At 40.0% G+C, this 27,663-nt stretch overlaps 1 protein-coding gene across 5 annotated transcripts in view; it reads right to left on the bottom strand.

Annotated features, from left to right (window-relative positions):
- Positions 1-27,663, bottom strand: part of RUNX1T1 (RUNX1 partner transcriptional co-repressor 1) — a 141,423-nt gene that overhangs the window by 13,585 nt on the left and 100,175 nt on the right. For 4 of the 5 annotated variants that reach the window (XM_014610184.3, XM_006260369.4, XM_006260370.4 and 1 more), the window contains 5 exons: positions 23,198-23,448; positions 20,622-20,707; positions 19,819-20,020; positions 7,705-7,773; positions 2,329-2,519 (listed from right to left, as the gene is read on the bottom strand). In XM_014610184.3, coding sequence (XP_014465670.1) covers positions 2,329-2,519; positions 7,705-7,773; positions 19,819-20,020; positions 20,622-20,707; positions 23,198-23,448 — 799 coding nt within the window. The remainder of the gene's footprint in view (positions 1-2,328; positions 2,520-7,704; positions 7,774-19,818; positions 20,021-20,621; positions 20,708-23,197; positions 23,449-27,663) is intronic. The other variant, XM_019486493.2, reaches the window with a different exon arrangement.

Here is a 27,663-nt window from a genome sequence, read left to right as displayed (position 1 = left end):
GGGCAGTACAAGGAAGCTAGGCACTGGGGCCAGGTGCTCAGGGTAGGGCCTGGATGGCATAGGCAGAAGTAGGCACAGGGGGCGGTGCTGCAGGCAGGCTGGCTCGGCTGGGCCCTTGGAAAGATGGCAACCAGAGGAGAGCAGGGGCTGGGTGGGATGTGGGGGCTACCCCAGGGCCCTGCAGACTTGGGCCACAGTGGGCAGTTGTGCCCAGCACCACTCGAGGTGGGCTCAGCCCATGCATCTCCGCGGGGATGGGCTGCAGCTGCCGTGCCTGTGAGGAGACGCTGCTTGGCCAGGGCATGACGCCAGGCTCTAGGTTTGGCCTCCCTGTGTGCAGTGCACGTGGGGCAGAGCTGCCCCTGGTGCTAAGGCCCAGCTGCAGGAGTCACCCAGGCCTCGGGAACAGCTGTGGCAGACAGCGCTTAAGGCTGAGCCAGCTGGGAGTCTCCAGCAAAGGGCTCTCCGCAGAGCCTGCCGGGGCCTCAGCCTCACCCACCCACAGCTCCCCTCAAAGAGCCGGGCCAGGCTGGAGGGTGCAGCCCAGGGCCAGGAGGCAGGGTCTGCAGGGTGTAGGCTGTGTCCCTGCCTGTGCCCCCAGTGCCTGCCATGGTGCTGGAACTTGTGGCTGCTCCAGAGAGCCTGGAGCAGCAGCTTTAAAAAAAAACAAAACAGTTTTTCTAAAAAAAATTTCCTCGCACACCTCCTGGCATGCTGAGGAAAATGTCCCCATGTGCCACTAATTGGCACACGTGCCAGGGGTAGCCTATCCCTGACTTGCATAAAAATATCTTTACTTTCTTTAAAATCTTTGTGTAGTTTATGAGAATAATGTCCCTCAGTTACAATATCTTATTATGGGATCTTCATAAAGTGGCAATCCAGAAATGAGGATTATGTAACAGATGATGTTTTGGTAATATTTAACTGGAATAAACTGTGTCAGGTTATAAGGACTTTTTAATCAAGGGTCTCCTTTTGATGTGGATTTTAGCACTTCTTTCTGTAAAAAATACAGAATTTCATTTTACCCAAAACTCTTGATCACCATCAATAAGTGTACTGTTCTTTCACTCCTGAGTTCCTCTGGATATGCTACCATATGGCCTATCCCACAAAAAAATTAAAGCTTCCATCAGATTCAGGTATGAATTGAGGTTTAAAATGCTTGTTTCTATTTAATCTTTGTTTCTTGTTGTTTTATTTTTCTTCCTGCCAATACACTTGTCCTACCTTTCAGCTCTCACACAACCCCGGTGGTTGAAGTAATACATTCTAATTAAGGAAGCAGGTTTGCAACTCCTCATAAACATCTTTTCCTACAGCAAGCCTGTGAAAGGCAAATAAACTACATTTTAGCTACCCTGTTCCAAGCCTATTCAGTGTCGCCTTTTTCAGAAGTTAAAATGTCATTATGATTTATCGTTCACTCTCCGTTACGTCAATCACCAATTTGAGTAGATTAAAATGTTTTAAAATAAAACACTTTTAGATCTAAAAATATACAGTCTATGTCTATATTGCTATCAGAGATGTTTCTCAGGTATATCTGACCCAGTTTAAAATTTGCTAGCTTGGTAACACCTCAGTGCAGTGCACCGTGATCTCTGAAAGAACTCACAGAACTAGCTTAGGTACTAGAAGCAATATAGCCATGATGGCTAACTGAATCAGACAGGGAGCTACTAATATGACTATGGGGCTCCTGGTACTTAAGATGACTAGTTCAGGTATCTCTAGAGAGTATTTTAAGGGCAGCAGCACAGAGATCGGAGCTTCCTGCAAAACCTGCCTGAGGAACAGGATAAAGTACTCCAATGGTTAGCCTGCCCTGAGCTCTGTGCTGCTGCAGCTACTTCATCAGTACCTACTGACCTACCTAGTTAAAGATACACTGCTGTATGTAACTATGAGTTGTAGTGTAGACCTATCCTAAGTTTCCCAATTTCCCAGTAATGCATTATTCATATCCTAATTCTACCCAACCAGTTAAAGCTAATTCACAATATTTTTTCACTTTTTGAGGTTTTTAAGACCCAGGTAGACAAAGCCTTTGCTGGGATGATATAGTTGGTTGTAGTCCTTCTTTGAGCAGCAGGTTGAACTAGATGACCTCCTGATGTCCTCCCAACCCTAATTCTCTTTGATTATTTGGAATTAATCCCTGGCCTTTGACAATGACATTAAAAAAAAAAATGGCAAATGAACAGCAACTGTTTAACTTAACTGTTTACTGAAAGAAGCAGACTAGATTCAGACTCTGACAGCTAGGATCTTCTAAGGTTATTTGGGAGTAAATATAGAAGTCCCCTTTTCAGTGATCCTTACCTCACTGGAATCTTCCTGTTGATTGATAACAGCTAGTGCATCCTCTGCAGCTTGTCGCTTGGCTTCTGCAACGGTGCGCTCCATTTTAGCTCTCTCTGAAGTGATCATATCATGGGCTTTCCGTTCCGCTTCTGACACTGCCTTTTGCAACTCGGCCATCGCCTGACGTTTTACTTCATTGACAGCTTCCTCTACAAACAAGTCAAGAAGTCTTCATAAGCATAATGGTACAGGACTGCTGTTGAGAGGGACTAATGCATAAAAGCAGTGTACACTCTGCTATATTATGCCTCTTCACTTCCTGGAGCAGGAAAAAGAAGAACTTAACTCCCCAAGAACTCTTAGCTAGGCTTCCTCTCTATCCCCATCAGCTGAAGAATATACAAAGTACTCAGATATCATGGTGATTATTTCTATAAATTTAGAAGTCTCTGATCTTCAATTACCCTTTTGTATCTTTTATGAATATCTTGCTTTGAAATTTATATTGAAGAGCACTACACTTACTAAAGAATTCTGTAAAAATAACTAAATGTGAAGTGACATTGTAGGCATTTTTAACTCTGTAACATTTTGGTTTACAGATTATGTAGTGGCAGGACACATCCCTGAAGACATTAACAGGTACAGACATTACACTCTTACCAGTATAAGTGATCAGAAACAGGTCTATACCCATAACAGAAGTCTGGCACACAAAACTAGTCTATACCCACGATAGAGCACAAGTTTGGCACACATGGACTGGTTTAAAAGTGGCAGAACCTGGTCTAAGATATGCCCCCCCCCCCCCCCCCCAAAGGAGGTGGGGGTGGGGAATGTGTGCTTGTGCTTTCTGTTTGCTACTGATCTAAACTACACTGCTTACAGAAAACTGCATAATTTAGATCAACTCTGACTCGGGCTTTTTGAATGCCTGTATCTAGCCAGACAGGTTCTTTGGTATATAAACATGTGATGTAAAGAACAATGGAAATGCACTCAGAATTCATTTAAGTCTTTAAACAATATCAGTATTAAACAGATAATCTGATATTAGTCTTTTTAATATTATTTCCTGAGTATATAATTTTCTGATTTCAAACCTAAAATTTCACTTTAAATTGTGTCTTAACATTTGTATCTTTAGATTTGTGTATTTGTATTACAATTTACCTACTAAACTCTGTTCCAACTCAAGACTTAATTTTGAAAAATATAGTCCTTGATTCAGCAAACTTCTGAAGCACATACAAGTCAATACAGCTTAGGCACATACTTAAAACTGAACATGTGAGCAACTGCTTTAAATCTGAATTGAAGTGTTGTTTTCAGATCATACAAATCAGTGCAACTAAAGTATCTAGTATGAATTAGTACCAAACCTTCTACCATGCAAACTGTCATGAATTAGTTTTCAGTTTTTGATGCAAGAAGAGTGCAAAGACTTTAATGTACAATCTTTCAATTAACAACTAAAACAAGTAATTTCTTCTTTTAAAAAATTAACTGCTCTAATTAACAAGGAAACCATCCTCCCTCTGAATTAGTTTATCTAATATTCATCTTTATTCAAAGCAAAATGACAATGATTAATTGAAAATTTAATAAGCAGTACTTATTAACTTGGCAAACCTAGTACCAATTAACACTCTATTAAAACTAATTATGACATGTTTCATTCAAGTATTTGCACTTAATTGTTTCACCCACTTAAAAAGCACCTTAATTAAATGTTCTGTTTAATTAAAAACATAGATTTCTAATAAAATGTTTTACTGTGGATTAAAAGTATAAGCGCTACAAGTATGCTATGGTTACCTTGGGTATGTACAGTATTTCAGATGCTTTGATATATTTTATAGACATATACTAAAGTCCATAATGCCCCAACTTGTAAGTTCTGAGATGCACACTATATTTGGTATCATGTTCTTATAATAGTAGCATCACTTAAAGGGTTATTTCAATTCACCCCCGTGCTGCAAAAAGTACTTATTTTACAGTACAACATGTGAAAAACGAAATGACTATCTGAACTGCTAAAATGATTAAAAGAATTCCTAGTGTAGGCTCCATTCATGAATGAACTAGTCTCTGCCCCAAAAAAGATATGTTTAAACTAAAATGTTGGAGAAGAAAAGGGGCGGGGGGGGGGGAGGGGGGGGAGACGTGAAAGAGATAAAACTTATTCCTTTATTTTTATGAGGCTGAAAATATGCACTTATACTACTCTACCATAAATGTAGTTAGGGGGAGGGACCAGGGAGAGGGAAAAATCATACCCTTCAACGAGACAGCTAGGACTTAATTTACTTTGAATATTCAAGGTGAATTAAAATTCTATCTAAGTGGCAATACAGGACAATAATTTTTGCTTACGATCAAAGCTGCAGCTTGACTAATTGTATATGCAAATCAGGCAATTTATATTTAAATTATGCATTCCTATTCTAGTCCCACAGGCACACACAGATCAGCAAAGGGAATTGGTAGGACATTTGCAAGGTGCTTGAATATTTATTACCAACTGCAAACATTCACTGATCGCTTGAAAAGAAATATACACAGGCAAACACACAGATGCAGTTTTATTACCATCTTTATAAAACTGAGGCAACTTAAATACAGACCTTTTCCATCTTATGAACGACAGTTATTAACAGAATTGATTTTTTTTTGTGAAAAATTCTATGCTTTTTATGGAATTTGCTGTGAATGGGAAAAATTTTAATGTGTATGATACACTATTACTGTGTCATACAAGCTTATCAAGCTTAGTCTTTGAAATGGTTAGAAAAATCCCAGTTAAATCTTTGTTTTGACCAAGTTTTCTAATTTAATGTTTTATAAAATATAAATTGTTTATATTTTGCTTACCAAACTGATTTCTTCCCAACCTAGGTACAGTGTGATACAATATAATTCTGAATTATATAAAATTATTCAATGTTCAATATAACTCTGAATTATATAAAATGTTTTTCAAAAGGTCAAAATAGCATCACCCAAATGTTTAAAACATTAAATAGGCCACAAAAGTTGTGGAAGAAAAATGAATGTCTCTAGTTTCAGTGAACTGTGTATTTTGGTTTACAGTTACACTTGACTAAGAATGGTTAGCAGATAAATCAAATGCTGTGTTGAAAAGTAATAACAGAGCCACAAAGGCAAGAACTGATAAAAGCTTATTAGCTTTTTCAAACACAAAACAACATTGTTGTTTCAATACTGTACAACCAAACAATGCTACCTTATGAAGGGTATTTTTCAGCAACAAAAATACTGATTTTTTGCACATCCTAGTGTTATAAATAACCTATAATACTTAAAGTTACTTTACAGGCAGGCAAGCACTGCAGACTTGATAATCAGTTTAAAATAAAAATCTCAAAATTCTTGAGCAACAAAGATTATGGAAAAAGCAGAAGGGGATTTTACTTTCCTAGACAGACAATACTCTACTTTTCAAAGACTAAGAATAATACTGGAAATGGCTACCACTCATTATTTCTTCATATCAGGGCTTCAGTGTCTCAAGTTGGGCACCATACAAGACAGACAACATTAATATGTGCCTTTGAAGATATAAGTCTAAGATTTTCTTTTTTATAAAAGCTTGCAGGTTTTGTGAATTTATATATAAATAAAGATGGCAGACACATGCTTCCTGTAGAAAAGCAGCATAATGATTACAAAGAGTTTATTATTGTCTCTTAATCAGAAGATACGCTCAAATAACATTCAGTCTCATTTAAATCCACATTAGCAAGAAAACACAGTTATGACTAGAAATGGGCTAAAATTAAAAACCCTGGCCAACAACCCAGCGAAACAAATGCTCACAAGGCATTCATTCCTATAGCTCCTTCACACCAGCTAAAGATCTAGCCTCACTTCCTGAGGGCATTTGAAAAGCTGAACCCAATCCAAGTTCTGCAGCTCAAACCCATCTCTTACATGGAATGAAACATCATTTTCTTCCTTTTTACTGTGCCTACAAATCACAGATCATTTGATATGTCAAATTGTTTGCAGAATCTGTTAAACAGCAAAACTTAGAGACCCTTTGAAAAATTAAGAGCGAGATTTCAGCAATTCCTCTGAATATCACTGCTTTAAATGAAGTTTTCTTGGACACCAGCATGCTTGATCATTGTTTCTTATTTTTACATTAAGATACTAACATAAATAAAGTAAAAAGAAAACAAATATGTCATTGACATACATCATCATCATGTTTCAAGGGTTAGATTTTCATTGGACATAGGAATTCAAATTTGTGGACTGAATGAATTGTGTTAATTTCTGTATGAACAGTGACAGTTCCATGAAACATGCTTTCATACATAATGAACAAACATGTGCGCTCCAAATGAAGACTCCACAATACATTAATGACGGGTCTACTGCTTCAACATGCCTTTATAACATTTGGGCATTATCGTGCCATAATAAGTAAAACATTCTAATGAAAAGCAGTTACCAGACAAACAAAGCACAAAATGTTGAAACTATTGTATCCTTGGCATTCAATTATGATGTGTCACATGTTCAAAGGAGGCTGCAATGGGATACACAATTAATTGTACAACTAAGTGGACATTTGCACATGTAAAATCAGGGAAAAGTGTAACTGAATCATCTACCCAAACAGGTAGCTAAATTCATCTACTCAGAATGGCAACATCCTAAGTCTGCTAAGGGCACTGACTCACTTAGTCTGGGAAATACTGGTCCCATTTAAAAAGTGATCTATGCCAGTGTACTTCTATACTCATGCAAAGTGCTGGAACTCTGCAAACCCATGTCTAGCTGCATACATCACATTGCAACATCAAGGACATAGTTGCATGCAGATGTTGGTGCAAAAAGCTTGAGTGCAGTTGTGCAGATGTAACATTGTGTGTTTCTTTGAAAATATGAGGTCTATAAACATAGACCTTATCATTGATTAGAATCTATAAAGGTTTAAAAATTTTAGAATTTTTCACATTATGACCCCAAATTGTATACATATTTCCAGTTTTTAAAATGTATGCATTTATTTGTTCCTCCTGTGAGTCTAATAGGCTTGAAAAATCTTGAAACTTAAATAATGACATTTTAAAAAATTGCTCACAGACTGAAGATATACTGTATCAAATTTCAGCCTGAAGCCATTATAACCCTTGAAAATAGAGGTGTTTAATAGCAGTATTGATAACCCTCAACTGTAGAGGCAGATGCTTCTATTATAAAGATTATTTCATGTACTGATCAGTTCCAGTTTAAGATTATTAAATACAATATCTTTTTGTTACTAGTGAGCCCTTTCTTTTTATTCCTCACATCAGTGCATTAACAACTGCACACAGCTGCCAGAATGCTAAGCTCATGTTTTTAAACAATTCTTACCAGCTTTCTTCCAGATCTCCTCTGGCACATATCCAGAAGCAGGCCTGTGAAGGAATTCCCGATGTGATTCTACAAAAGGAGGGGGTAGGGTGGGGAAAAATAAAGAGTACTGTAAGCAATGCTTAGTTATTAAACAAGGCTTAGAGAATGCCCTTTCCTTTTGCATACTGGTCAGACAAAACCCTGCAAATTTCTTCTACATGTAAGTAAAGAGCGGATTCTGGGGCGATGGTCCTTAAATGTCACACAGGCCAGATCAATGTTTAGGACTCAAATGTCTCATCTCAAGCCAAGATGGTATTAGCTCAGGTTATTTTACAATGTTTAAAGTCAAATATGTACAACAGTTTTCCAGGCTAGTTTTGTAAATCCTACCAAAGCCTTGATATTTTTCTTTCTTTGTAATCATGCTTAAGGAAAGAATAAGATAGGGCAACAGTCTGCACTTTGGCACTTCTGTTCTGTAAAAAGCAGAGTGGTTATTGCTGGGAAGAAAAAATGCAAGATGCAATACTAGTGATGAAATAAGTCTTCCACAGACAAAGCAAGTGTCATTTCCACATATCCAAACCTATACTTATCTCAATCTCAACCTACATTATAAAATCTAGCTGTGAGATTTTGAAAAAAAGAGCCTAAGGTTAGGTTCCTAAATACATATTTAGAAACCTAAACATGCTTTCAAGGGCTGAAAACCCCCAAATTTCCTATTGAAAGTCTGTCTACACAGGTTGAGTCCCATTTTTTTTAAAGTTAAGTCCATTAGATTGATCCTAAGTCTGTTAGCTTCTCCATTGGTCTCAAAGGGTTTGGATCACACCATCACTAAACTTGGCCTGAAAGGCAGCGCACACATTTCTCAGCAGAAGAGAAATTATTCTTTTAAAGAAACTTCTAAACACAACCCCAAACCTTCATTTTGACAATTTTGCAGAGAAGCTTACTGCACAACTAAAAATGCAATACCTAGATTTAGGGACTTGAGTTCGTGCTTTTTTTTGCAAAAACACAATCCAATTCTTTGATTAGGTCAATTCACCTTGATACTGTTGACAGCCCAAAAGTTGCAAGTTCAAGGCCATAGCAGAAGCACTCATGGTGCAGCCCAGTCAGATTCCAATGAAACTGCAAATTCTGCTAAGTACCTTGTCACAAGGACATGAAAAAGGAAAAGAAGGTGAGAGGGACTTCATAAAGTTTCTTAGTGGGTAGTATCAGACTCAAGGGTACCATACTTTAGTATTCTGTAAAGTTATATCTCATATGGTTATAATGATCAAGTACTCTACCATCCACAAGAAAAAATGAAATAAAAATGGAAGGCAAGTATTCCAGTTGAACATACAGTTGGGGCTGCAACAACAAGAAATACAATTCACTCTTTTTGAAAATAATTTTTTAGGATAAAAAACTGCTGGCACAAAAGGTGAAATATTTCAGTCTGACTGGTTCTATAACGGCTGTAGGTTACTATCTAGTAAGGAAACATACTATAGGAGACTACAAGAAGAACAATATAGTCTTAAACCATAAGACCAGTCTTCTCTTCTCCTAGTTTTCCTTTCTAGTCTTCTTTTATTTTGCTTTCAAGTTTTTAAGATCTTTGTGGTAGGACCAAGCACTGAGACCACAATGGTAGTATCTTAGCACTACTGTGATATTATTATCACTATTACTAGCACTATTATTATTACGACTACTACAATTAAACAAATGGGAGATCTGGTGGAGTTGACTTTTAGGTATGCCAGACTATCCAGAAACAGAATTCAATGACATAAGTCACCAGACAGACAGATAACTGTGGTTGGAATCTGATGAATCAAGTTCAGATTCCAACCACAAGTTACTTACATTAGGAACAAGATTTTCTACAGAAGTAGTAAATTAAGACCTTTTAAGAGAGACTTCTACAGTTTGAAGCAGGACAACAATAAAGACATGTGGCCCTTATGAAGATAACAAGAAACACATTCCTGAGTAGGGAAAAATGTATATTATAAACATGGATTTGGTGCAGTCTGTCCTAAGGGCTCCATGAAAAACAAGACAAACTTTTTTATGGATTTAAAGTACAGGAGGAGACTGAGAGAGAGCTTTATATATAAAATAAAATATAAAATATAAAAAAAATCTGGCAATAAACCCCCCAAAAGTCATAAATGCAACAGCCTGCCCTACAATAATAAATATGATGCCAACTGGAAAAAAACATGAAAAAACAATGGCTCATTGATAAGAGGACTGCAGAAACCAGAAGTCATAGGAAAAGCTGTCCAGTAGCAAATATACAGAAACTGTTAGGCATGAAGTCTAAGTTGAGGAAACAAGAAAGCTGATGAAGAAAAAGATTGTGAGAAAGGATTTAAGCCAAAACAATGCCATATTAATCAAAAAACAACAGTGCAACTGTTGTCTACTCTCTTCAGAAGTAGAATGGGGAGACTAGGATGCACAGTACTGAACTTCCTAAGAAATCACTGAGGCAAACTAACGCTTGAAAGGATTTGTTGCTAGAAGTTCAGTTCTAAGTAGACTCATTTGGTAGAAGGATCATGTACATGCACATATACACGCATGCACACACAAATCACTATATCAGTACTGTATGTAAAAAGATGAAAAGGAAGATAAAGGAAGTAAAGAGAACCCAATAGCCTTACAGAACAGTACTTTAATGTAAAAGATAACAGAAAGTCACCAGACATTCAAAGCCAAAGAATTTTATGCACATAAGAATATGGATGAGGAAAATACAAAAAGTGAGAGCAAGTTATCCCTGACACACTATTACTGGGTGGTAGGGATGGCAACAACCTATATTACTTTGTTAAATATCAGAAGCAAAATAAAATTATTCATGTTGCACCTTGGATGTTTTCCTTCATAAGAGGAGAAATAAGAATCTCATGCTCTTGATCTGTTTGTAAGTGTGATGTAAGGTTTCCATATAAGAGCTGATGTATTCACTTCAGGAATTTAATCAAGCATGAGATCATGAACAGTTCATAAATCATGGACAGACAGTCAACCACTCTCTGATGTTCAGCAAGTACAACAAGCATTTTGCAGACTATTAGAGACTTTTGATTCTATGAAAACTGAAGCTGTGAGGCAAGCACTAAAAAACAGGCATGAATTTTTTTTAATGGCTGAAACAAATAGGGAAACTCAATAAAGAGAAGTGAAAGAAGCTAGAAGTTATGAAGAGGTAAATATGCATATGAAAATTATCTAGAAAAATATAACCAAAGTAAAGTTTCCTTCAGATTATGAAAAAGATAGTCTATTTTGGAAAGAGGGAATGGAAGATGGATTGAATGTATACTGGAATGGTAACTTTTAGCACTAGGTAATAGATAAAACAAGAGCTGTGATCAAAAAATGAAAAAAACCCAAAACAACAGGAGAAAACAAATAAAGAGGTCAATTCTGAAGGACCGATATGATTTTATTTGGCTGAAGAAAGCAATGAGCAACAGCGTAAAGGTACAGCTTCCCCACAATGAATAGACTGAGGCTCAAATAATGATGGTGAAAATTACAATACATGGAGCATGAGAAGGGAAAATATGTTTATGTCTAGCTGTTGCCTAAATCTGAACTATGGATTTTTTTTTACAAGTTTGTTCTACTTCATTCTGACCCTGAAAGTAAGCATATCATCACTAGTGGGACACTGATCAAACAAGCTTCCATAACAACAAAACCCACAGAGCCCACAAACCAATAATAAGGGGGTAGCTAAACAGTATAATGCACTGCTATACAGAAATAATTCTGCTGGCTCTGAGTACACTACCTTAGGTACCAGCAGCTATACAACCACAGTAACAGAGCATTCCACTAGGGTTTCTAAACCCAATGACAGTGTCTCTTAGGCTAGGGACAGACATTCAAAAGGCCTGAGCCTGAACTGAGTCAATCTTTGCAGGTTAGTCTAACCTGACTAGGCTGAATCAGTTTGTAACTGCATAGACATCCCAGAAATGTATGGAGTGGCTCAGGTTAGAAGCCGGTGGGCACTAGAGTAGCCCTCCCTTCCCTTCCAAAGTGCTGAGCTGAGGGGGTTGTGGCCAGCTCCCAGCAGGACACTCTGATTAGGGAGGGGTGCCCGCTGCTCCTCACCAGTGAGGGAGTCAGCAATGAGATGCACAGCATTTAGTTACAAAGCAGGGAGTTACACAAGGAGTAACGCAGCATTTAGCACCCCATCAAGAAAAATGCCTCTCTAAGAAGAGCTTGAACTAATGAGACATCTTTAACTTTTTCCAAGGAAGGAAGGGAGGGACATTACCAGCTGACCTGTTGATTAGCTCCAAAAAGCCATAAGCGGACACTGTTCTGTTTGCCTTTGTCCTCTCTGACTTATACAGACACCTCTCAGCATTAGCTAGCATACCACATGCTGGCTATGGTCCGTGCTGCGGCGGGGTGGTGGTGAGGGAACAGAAGGAAGTCAGGCAGACACTGCTGTGCCTGCTGTCACTGCTGGAGCTTCAGCCAGGGAGCGGGGGGTGGGGGTGGGCCAGCCCAGCTCTCTGGAGCAGAGCTCCCTGCCCAGGGCGACAAAGCATTTGGGATGCTGAGTGACTCTTGTTTAACTTAAACCAGGAAGGGGTCTGGGTCAGACATTACATAAACCGGTTTGATCCAGACCTGTTAAGTCTGCTGCTACATTCAACCAGGTTTTTCTCAAAACCAGTTTCAGCCATTTTCACACTGGTTTGTGTGCACTGAACATCTGTTCTATTACAGGTTTAAACTAGTTCCTGATCACTTAAACTGGTTTGTGTGTAATGTCTGTCCCTAGCCTTAAGGATATCTGGACTGGAACCAGGTCTCTAGCAAGTCACAGTCCTAGCTGCAATATAGTTGAAGAAACAAATTTTATTTAAAGAGGTACATTTTTGTCTAATCCAAAATGGCAAAGAACAGTAAGCATCATGAATAACACTGAAAATAGTTTTATATTTCAGTGGTTAGATAACAACTCACATGGATTGAGGTGTGCCACAAAGATTAGACAAAGGACTTTAGTCTAAACTGCAAGGGTCCAGTTCAAAACTGTGTCATTCCAATAGGGAGTTAATGGAGTTACACAGACGTAAAACCAGAGAAACGAAATAGCGAATCAGATTACCTTGCAAGGCTTGTTGGTGTGCATCAGTTCACATTCATTTAAACACAGTTTTGGCCGGAAAATATTTTTAATGGCTATTATAATGACCCTTGAACACAAAATCATGACCACGAGCTATAGAGTCACTAATGTTCTCATTCTAAAATACAGGTATTGCACTACTTAACTGAGCCAAAAAATAAAGCAACTATATAGCTGGCAGCAGCAGGTTTTATTTCTTCTTTTTATGCCACGTATCAATTATTTTGTCAAGCACCGTAGTACATGGTACAGTATAAGAAATGGATAAAGATTATCCCTTCCTCTGGGATACACTATACAGTAATTCAGGTCCAGATCTATGCATTAGCACACCATTCAGTATGTTATAATCTGGCCCAAGCCTCCATTTCAGCAACATTAAAATTAATTGTTACTAATGTTAGTTTTATGTTTAAAAGCACTATTTAATAGCTGTATAGACTGCCATGAAATCTTTTATAATTTTGCCATAAATGTTAGTGTAATAGTCACACACACTGGAAATATCATGCAAATCATGATAATGGTTATTGCTTGCAAAATGCAATGGGAAGATTTTAATATTGAGATTGGCAAACATGTTAGTGGGTATTGTCATTGCTAACCCAGAATGTACTAGAGTTGAGTAAGCCAGCTGGAATAAAGTATGAACTTTGAAAGTTTAAAGTGAAAGAGTTTAATGAATGGCAACAGAAGCCTTTGAAATTGACACAAAATCTGGAAACATAAGAAATCTTGACCCTGGCTATTTCCACTCCATCTTGAAAGATTTTCATTCAGATTTCTATTGGAGGTTGCGATAAATTCAGGGAAGTATTCCAGTCTAACATTACCTCCAAACCTTTTGAAGTTTGCCTATCTTCACCGATCTTTATATACATCTGTACTCAATAAGGTTATAGGTCTTATTTATAATCCAAAAAGACAAGGAACTTTTATCTTGACCTTATCCTGTTACATTTATTTCAAAATACATTGTATGATATGTATTATTATTAATTTTAAGGTGAAAATTACCATTTCAGTAGTTCAGGAGTAAGCATGACATCACTCATTTGAAAGATTATCAGTCTATCAAGTGAATTATATATGTAAAATCTGAGCAGTTTTTAAAAACTTTTATAGATGTGCATTATTTAGCACCAAATGAGAATGAGTCTGCCTTACTTAAAATGCACATTTGTGCACTTTTTATTGTTACAGAACAGTAGGTTTACTTACTGTTAATGTCTTGCCTAGATTTCTATAAGGCTAAAATTAGTTAAAAACAGTGAAAGTAAATAAACTTCAGACAAATTATGAAGTTTTAAATACTTACTTAATTTTTTTTAGCTATTTTTAAAGGCAAAAATATAATTACTATATACTGTGGACTGCTAAAATAAAAATACCCTATGCACAAAGTTAAGAAAGAACACAACTTTTCAGACATAAAACAGCTTTACTGGCTGGCTTTGAAGAATTAGGTTTTTCTTGAAATGCTCCTGGGCAAAAATCATGTATATAAAATTTCCAAATGGAGTGTGCTTTTAATGATAGAATTATACACCTAAAAAGTAGCAGATCATAATTGTGGCAGTGAAATCTGCTTTATTGTTGTGGTATCATTTTAATCATAATGAAAAGGAAACAAGACACAAACAATGTAGCCATATGGTATTTTTTCCTTTGCTACTGGAGATGACAAGCTGATAATTTTTAAAGGGTGGATTATCTTGTTAAAAAAAAGTACAAAGGGGAATCACTGACATTTAGAATCCACACAGCAAAAAGCAATATTTACACGTTGGAGGCCTTAATTAAAATTTTGGAATAATTTTTCATTCCCTTTCTTTGGCACCTTCTCAAAAAGAATACAAAATAAGAAAAAAATGCATTTGCCTTAAGGTTCAGTTATGTTGCTTTCAAACAGTTAGAGTTTTGTATTTTGTTAACCTACTAAAGTACTGTAGTTTACCCAGATATTTCCTAATTTAAGGTAATAGAATTATTGTATTTCCTGTCAAATAAAAGGTACGTATCTGGTGTCATAAGTGTCAGATACTTCTTGCCAAGCTCTGTGACTGAAATAGATACTATGTTCTTGAAACATTACAAATTGTCAGGCTGTAAGCCTCGGAAAGTATGTTTTAAAATCAAACTACTTGGAATTAATATTCACGTAAAATGAATTGCTCCAGCCCATTAAATTTGTATCCATCACCACTACACAGTTAATTTGAAAATCATATTCTATTGGTGTACCATGCAGTGGAACCTGTTTGGCAAATAAATCCTGTCTCTTTTTTTGGTACTCCTACTGGCAAAAATATAAGCAAGTAATCTAGTTCTATACTTCTCTAACTAGGAAACAGCATCCTTTGTCTTACGACTAAGTACATTACTTCAAGTATTTACTCTCTTGATCTTCCCAGTAAGATTTGCTGATACTGTTTCAAATGTAGTAGTGATTTATAAAAATTCCACACCCTGCCTTATTACATTTCTTAATTAAAAGTCTTACTACCATTGAAGTTCAAAATGTTCAATGGCTCTGTTACAGGTATACTAAACAGACTCTGCAGATCATGACTCAGCAGTTTCCTCTAAACGAATGGTTGTTTCTGGGGGTCGTAGTCATTGTGAATACTTCACCTGTCGTATTTATCTCTGGATTACTCAGCATCTTTCTTTATATACCCAACATTATTCACAAAAAAATTGCCACAACGTTTCTGAGGATTTCTCAAGATAGTGATGCCATTCCTAATATTTTAAATAATTTAAATATCAATTCTGAAGAGAGAAAATTTAACACTATAGCTCAACTGGTTCAAAAAGAGGGAACAATTTTTGGGGGGTGATCTCTTTTATTAGACTCAATTACCTAGTTGGAATAAAGTTAGCCTCCTTCTCACCTGACAAAGAATGTGTTGCATTTGAACACTTGTCTTTCTTTGTAACCACAGAGCCCTGAATTTTATAGTAAAAACCCCACTGATTTACCTACCTAAGCATTGTTTACCAGTACAATATTTTTTAGCTTCCTTCCCTTTTTCAATCAAAAAACTCTTGGGATTAACCAGTTATTTTTCAGGGAAGAATGTTTTTCATTAAACAGGGCAAATATTGAGGGAGAAGCCTGTTTACCATTTATAAATACATTTATAAAGTTCAAATCATGGTAAGCAGCAAGATTCAGGATGCTTGGAGCTCTGGGGTTCTGGTCCAGCTCACCTTCTATGTTTTAAATTATTTCTAATTAATCTAAGATTCTATACATGCACATTTGGAATGTGACTATTGTGGAGGTTTCTGGTACTCCTGATCGCTGACAAAGAAAGAATTCTCCTTTCCTTTGAGTTGCATTGCTATTGATCTATGCTCATCCTTAACACACAGCTTGTATATACAAGCCCACCCTCATTTTAAAAAGTAGCCTTGGTACTTGTTCTTAGTAGCGTAATCATAGTAGGAGGGAGTTAGCATGAGATAACTACCCATGCACTTATTTACCCTGCTCTTGGACAGGGTTTCCAAGATGTGTAACTAAACTGTTAACAGGCCCCAAGATAGCAAGTTACAAGCTACTTCTGTTTTCTTAAATGAGGTATAGTTACATGAGCTTCAGAAAAACCAAAGGCCAGATTCTATTCCAACCATTAGGCATATAAATGTACTTAAGCACCTAAGTGCAATTCTGTTCCACCATAGTCAAAGCCCTGAAAAGCTCTTAATATAAAAAGTGGCTGGATTATCCTCCTACACCTCACTGGGCACATCTCCATGAGATGTTTACTGCAGAGTAGACTAATTAGCTCCACAGTAAATGTTGCACATCTACACATGTGCTCCTATTAGGCTGGAGTAAACTAATTCGTTTTCACTGCAACAGAACACATGTAGGATGCTGCCTTGGCTGGCTGGGGCATGAAGGTGCTTTAGTGCAGGAGATACCTGTTGGCTTGTCCCACATTGGAGCCCCCTTGTGCACCAGTTGAGCCAGGAGGGGAGGACATCGACCTAGGGGAGGAGCTTGCCTGTGCTGGCAGGCTGGCCCCACAAAACCCCCTGCCAACTGGGGCTACTCCATCACAGCTCAGTGTGTTGTGGTCCCAGGCGCATGTTCAAACAGTGCCTCTGGAAGCAATAAACTCTGGAGCAATAAGCACCGGAGTTTATTGTTTCATATTAATTGCACATGTAGCTGCGCCCATTGTGACTCAATACTAAGACTAAGATGGTAGTTGTTACAAAGTAAATAGATCCATTAATGGATTTTCAGGGATCTGAGCAGGGTGGAATGCAGCTGAACACTTACGTTCCTAAGTCCATTTACATGCTCACCAGTTTGAATGGAATCTAGCACCAGTGGCAGGTCTGTTAAATGTGAGCATTTGCAAACTTCTTATTTGTCACATTTCTCTTTGGAACTGAATGCAAATAGAGCTTAAAAAATTCTGTTTTCATTTACTTGCTAAATGTAGGTCTCTCCCAAGTTGATCAATTTATATTCAAAGGGATTGACTCCATTCTGTTGTACCAGACTTTTCTTTCAATTATACTAGTCAAGCAGCCCCTATTTTAGGTTTAAATGGTAAAAATGGGAACTCATACATGGCACTGACAGACATGGGAAACCCTTCCCCCACCAAAAACAGTACTTTACCAGAAGAGGAAGAATTAGTTTGAACCAGCTTCCTAGCGTCTGTATAGTTTGAGCACTTTAGCAGGGCTCCTTGGTGCTTTTATCTAAAACTGATTCAATTAGCTATTACAAAAAAGCACCAAAAAGGCCCACTGAAGTGCCAAATCTATACAGATGTTGGGTGAGCCAGGTCAAATTGATGCAATCCCTCTTCTGGGCATGTTTCATAGTTTCATAGAGTCGGAAGGGACCTGAGGAGATCATCTAGTCTGGCCCCCTACTGTGGCAGGAAAGAGTACTGGGGTCAAACGACCCCGACCAGATGTTTGTCCAGCCTTTTTTTAAAGACCCCCAGGGTAGGAGCCAGCACCACTTCTAGCCTGAAACTACCCTTCGCTAGCTTGTGTCCATTGTTTCTTGCAACTCCCAGGAGTGCTCGGGGGAACAAGGACTCTCCCAATGCCTGCTGGTCCCCCTTGACTAGTTTGTAGACTGCCACTAGATCCCCTCTCAGCCTTCTCTTTTGGAGGCTGAACAGGTTCAGGTCCCTCAGCCTCTCCTTGTAGGGCCTGCCCTGCTGACCCCTGATCATGTGGGTGGCCCTCCTTTGGACCCTCTCCATATTGGCCACATCCCTCCTGAACTGCAGCGCCCAGAACTGGACGCAGTACTCCAGCTGCGGCCTGACCAGTACCACATAGAGGGGGAAGATCACCTCCTTGGACCTGCCTGAGATGCATCTGTGGATGCACGACAAGGTATGGTTGGCCTTCCTGACCACGTCCCCACTTTGTCGGCCCATGTTCGTTGTGGCATCAATGATGACTCCAAGATCCTTTTCTGTCTCAACACTGGTAAGAAGGGAGTTCCCTAGCCTGTAGGTGTGCCGCTGGTTCCTCCTCCCCAGGTGCATTACCCTGAACTTGTCAGTGTTGAACCCCATCCTGTTCTCATCAGCCCACCCCCGTAACCTGTCTAGATCCACTTGCAGCCTGTTCTTTCCTACTAGCGTACCCACTTCACTCCACATCTTAGTGTCATCTGTGAATCTGAACAGGGTGCTTTCTACCTCCTCGCCCAAGTCACTGATGAAGATGTTGAATAGTGTGGGCCCGAGGACCGAGCCCTGGGGAACCCCATTGCCCACATCCCTCCAGGTCGAATAAGACCCGTCCACCACCACCCTCTGGGTGTGGCCCTCCAGCCAGTTAGTGACCCATTTGACCGTGTAGGCATCAACACCACTGTCTCCTAGTTTCTTACTGAAAATGGGGTAAGAGACCGTGTCGAAGACCCTCCTGAAGTCCAGAAAGACAATATCCACTGCGACACCTGCATCCAAGGACTTGGTGACCTGGTCATAGAAGGCCACCAGGTTGGTTTGACAAGACCTGCCCCTAATGAACCCATGCTGGTTGCCCCTGAGCATAACCTCCTCTGCTGGCCCTTCCTGGACATGTGCCAGGATAATTCTTTCGAAAAGCTTCCCCAGGACCGAGGTAAGACTCATGGGCCTGTAGTTTCCTGGGTCCTTCTTCCTTCCTTTTTTGAAGATGGGGACCACAATGGCCCTTTTCCAGTCCTCTGGCACATCGCCCGAGTGCCATGAGTGCTCGTAGAGCTGCGCCAGAGGCCCCGCAATGACCCCTGCTAGTTCCTTCAGCACTCTGGGGTGGAGATCATCAGGACCTGCAGATTTAAATACATCTAGTCCCTCCAGAAGTTCCCTGACAAGGTCCTCATTGACCCTAGGCCTGGGTGTGCCACCCACAGGGCCCTCAGGGGTGCCAGTGGGGGAGATATCCGGGCCCCTCCTCAGTAATATGGAGAGATTTCTGAGGAGGCACCCGGATATCTCCCTCACTGGCTGTGTTTGGCACAGGGGCAACTCCCCTCCTGTGCTGTGCTTGCCACAGGGGCATGCCGAGCTGAAAGTAAAGATGTTTTTCCCTCCCCCACATCTGTAAGCAGCCATAGTGTTCAGCTCATTACATGACCAAATTCAAATTCCATTCTGTTCTCAAAACCTTTCCCCAATACAAATGGGAGGGAAAATCGATGAGTATCATAAAAAATAAGCGTTTCCAATGAAAATTAGGCTATTAGGAAATTATACGTGTAAATAGATAGACAGTCCTCGTTTTCAAGTGAAAAAGAAAATGTAACTTGTATTAAGCAACAAAAAAAAAAAAACCAAGAAAAAAAAAACCACACAGAACAACTATAAATTTCAGCTGCATTACATAAATAAATTAAATAAGGAACGAGAGTTTGGCTATGTCGGAGCAGGACTGGAAAACAACCTTTGAAGGAGATACTGTACCTAATGTAACTGGATCTGAATTCACTGGACTCTGCTGTCTGGAATGGCTACTGCTGCTGCTACCACCTTTTTTTAAATCCTCTGCATCACTGTACCGTCGTATCCAGTAATTAAGCTCCTCACGGTCCGCTTCTTGACATCGCCGTAGTACAGTGAGAGATCGCCTTGTCTTTTCCACCATGTCCATTATACAGTTTAACAGCTATTTGTCAGAGGAAAAGGGAAAGGAGGAACCAAAGGAATATTTGATTATGATGTGCTATATTCATAGACCAAACAGACAATACTGTGAAATGTTCTCATGTCAATAGTCAGGGCTCTAAAGATGAAAGATTCTTTCCCTAGTTTTTAAAGTAGTTATAAAATACTAGTCTCTCTTGCAAACAATTCCTTCTGAATCTCAGAACTGCAAAGGCAAAGTTCAACACTTACAAAGTCTAAATTTTATTAGTGAAACAACCCCCCACCATTTTTAAGGTACCAATCAATGAAACAATCCATCCAGTAGGCAAACTTCAGCTCCCAACTTTTCTTATACCTTTGTTTCTGCAATTAGTATTCGAAAATGGGTATATGGAGCCCAATTGCAGGCTTATGCAGACAAACTGGGAACCAGAAGCTGTACTTTAATCCCCAATATTTTCAAATATGAAAGACTTTTACCCCCGGTATGGGAGATAAAGGAACAAATTTAAATGCACTACACTAGTTGATAATATTGTAGTGTTACTTTCGAAAGTCACTGTATACTTCTATTCACATACATCACTTCAGACAATTACACACACATGTACACATCTTACATGGTCAAGATGTTTCCACTCTTCTGCCCATTCTCTGTCTGTTAACCTGTGATCAATCATTTCCTCTTGACGTGTGCCATGCAACCCTGCCAAAATTGATAAGAAGTACTTACATCAAAGGTTTCATCTAGAAAAGATCTCGTTCTCTCATTTATATAACATTGAGTCCCAGATATTCACAATGATTCTCCATTCATTACATAAATGCATGAAGCAATTTGCTCACTGAAGGTTTATGTATATAAAGACTATACAGTTTAGTGTTTTATCAGTCTTTTTAGTGGGAAAAACAAATTTATTTCACAATGAAAAACAACTGGAAGAGTAATATTCATAACAAGATGCATTTAAAATAATTTAGTCCAATACTGCCAGTGTTCCATGCACATAATTCCATTTGACCTCAGTTTTACACAGACCACTTGCTAGACTGCACAACAAAAGGATGAAGGCTGCTTCAATAAAAGTTATAAAAAATGTAGACGATATACTGTAAGTGAGTTGAAACATCATTTTCTGGTGCAAAGATAAGACTGTCAAGGCTGTCTGATCATTTCCATAATACCATACAAAGAAACAGAATTAATATTTATTGTTCTCTTTGTTGAAATTACTTCAGAATTACAATATGTTTTAAAAAGGTGCGATTTCATGTTGATTTTTCTTATTTTCATGTAGGCTTTATTCTTGATCGATATATTAACATTTCAAATGAGTCTTCTTAAAAAGCATGAAAAGCATTAGGGAAGGGTAGACATTTTGCATGCAACAAAAATTAAACAAGTGACCCTAGTTCTAAAATTCAGAAATTGTCATATTGGTCACATACCCAATATTCTAGGTCGTTTATAGACTTTTTCAACGTGGAATAAATATTTGCCAAACTAAGTGTAAAATCACTGAGAGAGAAACCATGTCAAACTGACATCTAGATAACTGGTTGAAGTTTTTATAGGATGTTCCCTCTGCCCCAAGATTGCTCATTTTTCACTTCACATACTACTTTCAAGTTAAAAAAAAAGAAAAGCCAAACCTTCAAATCATTAGAAAGGCTGAACTCTGAAGAACTGATGTAACAGCATTTTAACTGCTATATATATTGCAAGAAATACAATGGTTAAATAATACCGTGTTATTTTATAATTAGTCTTACTACAAAAGATTGAAAAAATGTAAATGACAGACAGAACAAATATAAGTTGACTAAATACAATAACCACTAGGCCTGTGCAAAGCAGCTAGCATTCGCTTTGGATTTGGCCGATTCGGGGGACACTGATTTGATTTGGTGATTTGAATCACTGTCCCAAATTGATTTGGCCAAATATGATTTGGAGATTCGGCTGCAGCTGAAATTGGCCAAATCTCTGAATCAAACAGGCCCCATCCCCTGCCCGCTCTCCCAGCCCCAGCTCCTGGCTCTTTTAAAAAAAGCAAAAAAAAAAGCCCTGCACTGGCCCCCAGGCAGGGGGCCAAGTCCCCGCTGCCCCCCCCACTGCGTGTGGGGCTCTGCCACCAACCCCCAAGAAGCCCCAATGACCACTAATGCATGCAGTGTGCGCCAGGTTTTTCCTTTTTTTTAAAGAACCTGGAGCTGGGGCAGGTGGGGCAGCTATCAGTGGGGCTGGGAGAGCAGGTGGGGGCAAGGGGGCACTCAGCAGGGCTGGGGGAGCAGGCAGGGATTGGGCCTGGCAGGGGTCCCCCCATGGTCCTCTACCTCAGCCTTCCCCACCCTCTACTCACCGGCACAGAGTGCAGGTACAGCTCCCTGCGATGGCAAGTGCAGACTGCCCAAATCTCCAAAGCTCTCCGAATCGATTTGGACCTTTTTATCAGTCTCCTGATTCAGTTCGAAGTCAGAGATTCAGTTGCCAAATCAGGCTGAATCTCCTCTGAATTGAATCAGCACCTGAAGATTTGCACAGCCCCAATAACCACTTCAGGGTGCTTACAGATGTAACCACCTCTCACCCCCAAAATCCAGCACTTTAAATTCATTGCACCCCCGTGCTGAACCCAGTGCATGCCCAGAAGAGGCATCACGTTAGTCTGACCTGGCTTGTTCAATGTCTGTTTAGACTGCACACTACAGCAGGGCTTTTTTGGCACTTTTATCTAATAGCTGACTGAAGTAAAGTGCATTTTTTTCCACGTCTGTCAGCAGCCTCAAGGTCTATACCACTTCATTAAAGACAACCAAGTTAACATCCCTTTAGAAGCCCAATTGTTCTGGTTGCCACATGAACAGAGTACAAGGAAAAATCAGGTCTTCACAAGTTCCCTGTACACCTGCTCAGAAATCTATTTTGTTCACTGCAAGAACAAAAGGGGTAGTCTATATTTCTTACTCTGCCATATGAATTCATAGTTCAAGTGATAATTGAGTAAAATGCTATAAAATTCATTTCAGACATTAAACTTGACTGGATCACAGACCACAAGGAAGTAAGAGGGAAATACAGTTCTTTACTAGAAAAAACTCTCTCTCTGAAGTACAGTTTAATTACAGTAAATAAAAGGGAAACAAGATGCAAAGAACAATAAATGATGCAGAAAGTTTCTCAAGTGTCCCTTACCCATAGGTCTGTTTCTGTCCCTGAGGTCCCTGTGGTTGGGGTGTCTGTATGAGTCCCTGTAGTGGTGGGCAATGGCCATATCATCCAAACGATAATGCTGAGGTGGAGGTGGGGTAGGGTGAGGCAGACCATTGGGCTGGTAAGATAAGCCATTATTTGGACTGTACCGCTGGCCTGGGCTAATAGTGCAGGGCCGCTTGCTTGGATGCTCTGAGTGCAAAGGCTCTCTGTCAAAGCCATTTTCTTTGGTTCTGAAAAATAAAATCCAAGAACTTTCATTCACAATTTGAACAGGACTGGCTGCTGTTCAGGCACACACAGCTTGTTGATAACTGCTGCTTGTACTCACAGTTGCAGGTGTGTTAGGGAACATTTTGTATACAGTTTAATCAGGGCTTATAAAGGACACATTTACAGTATAACCATCCCTTATCACAGTTTAAGAAGCAGAGACAGAATAATACTCGCAATAGATCAGCTCACGAACATAAAAATGAAAGTGTCACTGAAATCAGTGCTTGAATGTGTGATTACACACTTGATTACAGTACAGACTAATGTGAGTACAGCTGATTACAGTTCAGACTCACACGTGAGGCAAGTGGCCAAGCAATTTTCATTTCTATTAATGCAAAAGGAATCATTTTACATTTTCAGTCAAGTCTACCTTGATGACAAAAAAGCCATAAACTGGTAGGCGTTCTGCCTTATTGGTGGGGCACAGCAATGTGGGAATATTTTCAGCATAAGAAAAGGTTTTTCCAAAAGACAGCACATGGCCCTTTTCCAACAGACAGCACATGTTCCTAAGGCTATATATCTTAGATTCATAGATTCATAGATGTTAGGGTCGGAAGGGACCTCAATAGATCATCGAGTCCGACCCCCTGCATAGGCAGGAAAGAGTGCTGGGTTTAGATGACCCTGGCTAGATGCCTATCTAACTTCCTCTTGAAGACCCCCAGGGTAGGGGAGAGCACCACCTCCCTTGGGAGCCCATTCCAGACCTTGGCCACTCTAACTGTGAAGAAGTTCTTCCTAAAGTCTAGTCTAAATCTGCTCTCTGCTAGCTTGTGGCCATTATTTCTTGTAACCCCCGGGGGTGCCTTGGTGAATAAAACCTCACCAATTCCCTTCTGTGCCCCCGTGATGAACTTATAGGCAGCCACAACGTCGCCTCTCAACCTTCTCTTGCGGAGGCTAAAAAGGTCCAGGTTCTCTAGTCTCTCCTCGTAGGGCTTGGCCTGCAAGCCCTTAACCATACGAGCGGCCCTTCTCTGGACCCTCTCCAGGTTATCCGCATCTCTCTTCAAGTGCGGTGCCCAGAATTGCACGCAGTACTCCAACTGCGGTCTGACCAGTGCCTGATAGAGGGGAAGTATCACCTCCTTAGATCTATTCGTCATGCATCTGCTGATGCACGATAAAGTGCCATTAGCTTTTCTGATGGCTTCGTCACACTGCCGACTCACGTTCATCTTGGAGTCCACTAGGACTCCTAGATCCCTTTCCGCTTCTGTGCCACCAAGCAGGTCATTTCCTAGGCAGTAGGTATGCTGGACATTTTTCCTCCCTAGGTACAGCACTTTGCATTTCTCCTTGTTGAATTGCATTCTGTTGTTTTCTGCCCATTTGTCCAACCTGTCCAGGTCTGCTTGTAGTTGTTCCCTGCCCTCCGGTGTGTCCACTTCTCCCCACAGTTTTGTGTCATCCTCAAACTTGGACAGAGTACACTTCACTCCCTCGTCCAAGTTGCTGATGAAGACATTGAAAAGTATCGGTCCAAGGACTGAGCCCTGCGGGACCCCACTGCCCACACCCTTCCAGGTCGAAACCGACCCATCCACTATGACTCTCTGGGTGCGACCCTCTAGCCAATTTGCCACCCACCGGACTGTGTAGTCATCCACGTCACAGCCTCTTAACTTGTTCCCCAGTATGGGGTGGGATACCGTATCGAAGGCACTGAACTTTTGCTCTGAACCTTTGCTCTCAGTAATGCCAGGATGAATTTTCACTAGAGAATTAATATGATCCCAGAAGATTTCTAGATCAGTAACATTTGGAGAATATGGAAAAAATGTCCTTGATGATCAGGGATCTTTTCTTTAGTAAAAGAGTAAAAAAAAATTCTATATTTGTACGTTAACCTGGCAGTTCAATCCAAGATGCTGTGCATGGTGGTATTGTATTATGAGCATTGGTTAGGCCAAAGTCATAAGGTATTCCTCCTCTGCTCCTCCTAACAGATGGCAATTTCTTACTGAGGTCACCTAAGACTGCTACCATCAAGGAAAAAAGTTAGATATAAAGAACCATCCAATTAATCCAAGTCTATCTTCAACCCCACTATAAACTACTATATAAACAATATAACAAGAAGGACCTGTTTACATTCTGCAAAAAAGAGAAACAGGGTGTTTTTATTATTTCCAGAGATCATGATGCAAATCATTTTCTTCCTATTCTATTACAGAACCAATTTTTCCATCATAACAATCATCGCTTAGCTTCTTCATATATCCACTTTTTGTGAAAGTGAGAATTTAGATAGTGCACTATAATTGAAAATTATTGCACTGTGGTTCAGCTATGCTTATAGCAAAGTGGTGTGAATGTCCACAATTGTCTGAATGGATTTTCAACTGCTGTTTCAGGGAATTTATGCTTCACTCATGGTAAAACCTGGTTCTACCATGGAGCAAACAACCCCCATAAAACTACCTTTGCATTGGGTTGGAAGATATTAAATGCAATAAACACAACATTAAAGTGGTTTGTCTTTTGATTTTTAAGCACATACTTTATTAAATTAATGTGCTAAGATGTGTACTTAAGCTACACATCTTTTCATATAACTGAAAAATGAAAAACACAATATAGGATGAGGCTGAGCAACGCTTCATCCCTGTGCTTCAATGAACCTTTTTCTCAGTGATTTATAGATGGCAGAATGCAATTATAATGTCCTTGTAATAAAAATCATGACAAAAACATGCTAAATCAGGCTGACAGGAATGTAAATTTGGTCTGACTCAGTAGTCATTCACCTGCTCCTAGAAGGAATTATGTATATCTGTGCGCGCACATGTGTGTGTGTGTTTGTGTGTGTAAAACTGTAGACATGCATATCTATCTATCTATCTATCTATCTATCTATCTATCTATCTATCAGGCCTGTGCAAAGCAGCTAGTATTCGCTTCGCATTTGGCGGGCAGTGATTCGATTCGGTGATTTGAAACACTGCCCCAAACTGATTTGGCTGAATCTGATTTGGAGTTTCAGCTGCAGCTGAAATCAGCCGAATCAACCCCATCCCCTGCCTGCTCTCCCAGCGCTGTAAATGGCTGCCCTGCCTGGCCCCAGCTCGTGACTCTTCGAAAAAAAAAAAAAAGCCCCCATTCACTGGATGCTGCCAGGTGGGGGGGGGGGGGTGATCCCCGCTGCCCCGCACTGCATGGAGGGGCTCTGATATGAGCCCCAAGAAGCCCCAAAGCCACTGCAGCAGCCAGTGAGTGGGGGCTTTTTTTTATTTTTATTTTATAAGAGCAAGGAGCTGGGATGGGCAGGGCAGCCATGGGGAGGGCTGGAAGAGTGGGTGGGGGTTGGGGGGCTTGTGGCAGAACCCCCCACACAGCGTGAGGCAGTGGGGGTCGCCCCCCTACCTGGCAGCATCTGGTGAGTGGGGGCTTTTTTTTTTTAAAGAGCCAGGGCTGGGTGGGGAAGCCATGTGGGGGGGGGGAGCTGGGAGAGTGGGCGGGTGTAGCAGGGTGCTCAGGAAGGCTGGAGAGCAGGCAGGGGATGGGGCCTGGTGGGGGTCCCCCCATGGTCCTCTCCCCCCTTCCTCTACTTACCAGCATGGAGCCTGGGTCCAGCTCCTTGCAGCAGCGAGCAGGGACTGCCCAAATCTCTGAATTTTTTTCTGAATCAATTTGGAGAACTCTGAATTGATTCAGATCTTTTAACCGGTCTCCTTAATCGATTCAGAATCTCCTCTTAATTGAATCAGCACCCGAAGCTTCTCACAGCCCTACTATCTATCTATCTAGCTTTTTTTTGGGGGGGGGGGGGGGATCCTCAGTTTTAATAGAGGGCACAACTCAATAGTTTATCCTCCTCTGTGCTTGCTCTCTCACTCTTTCGCTCAGGGGATGATATTAGAACTGCCAACTTGGGGAAGGAAGAACAGGAATCTCTAGTTCCAGAGAATGTAGCAGTTACTAGTAGGAAACAAAGGAGTAGGTTTGCTACAGCTTCTCAAAGGGAGAGAAATAAGCTTTCTAAGGACCTCTGTCACAACAATCCAGTGCATACGTAGCATCCCACTTTTAGTAAAGAATGGATATCTTTTACTCACTATTATAGGATCTCTGTTGGTCTCCACATTATGGGCACTAGCAATTGTTTGTCATCTTTTTAATAACCTGCCTACAAATTTTACATGTAGTGGCAGGTGTGAGAAATG

Source organism: Alligator mississippiensis, chromosome 3, assembly GCF_030867095.1.
Source record: "Alligator mississippiensis isolate rAllMis1 chromosome 3, rAllMis1, whole genome shotgun sequence".
In the NCBI taxonomy this organism is placed as follows: domain Eukaryota; kingdom Metazoa; phylum Chordata; order Crocodylia; family Alligatoridae; genus Alligator; species Alligator mississippiensis.
This window is presented reverse-complemented; position numbering and strand designations above follow the sequence as displayed.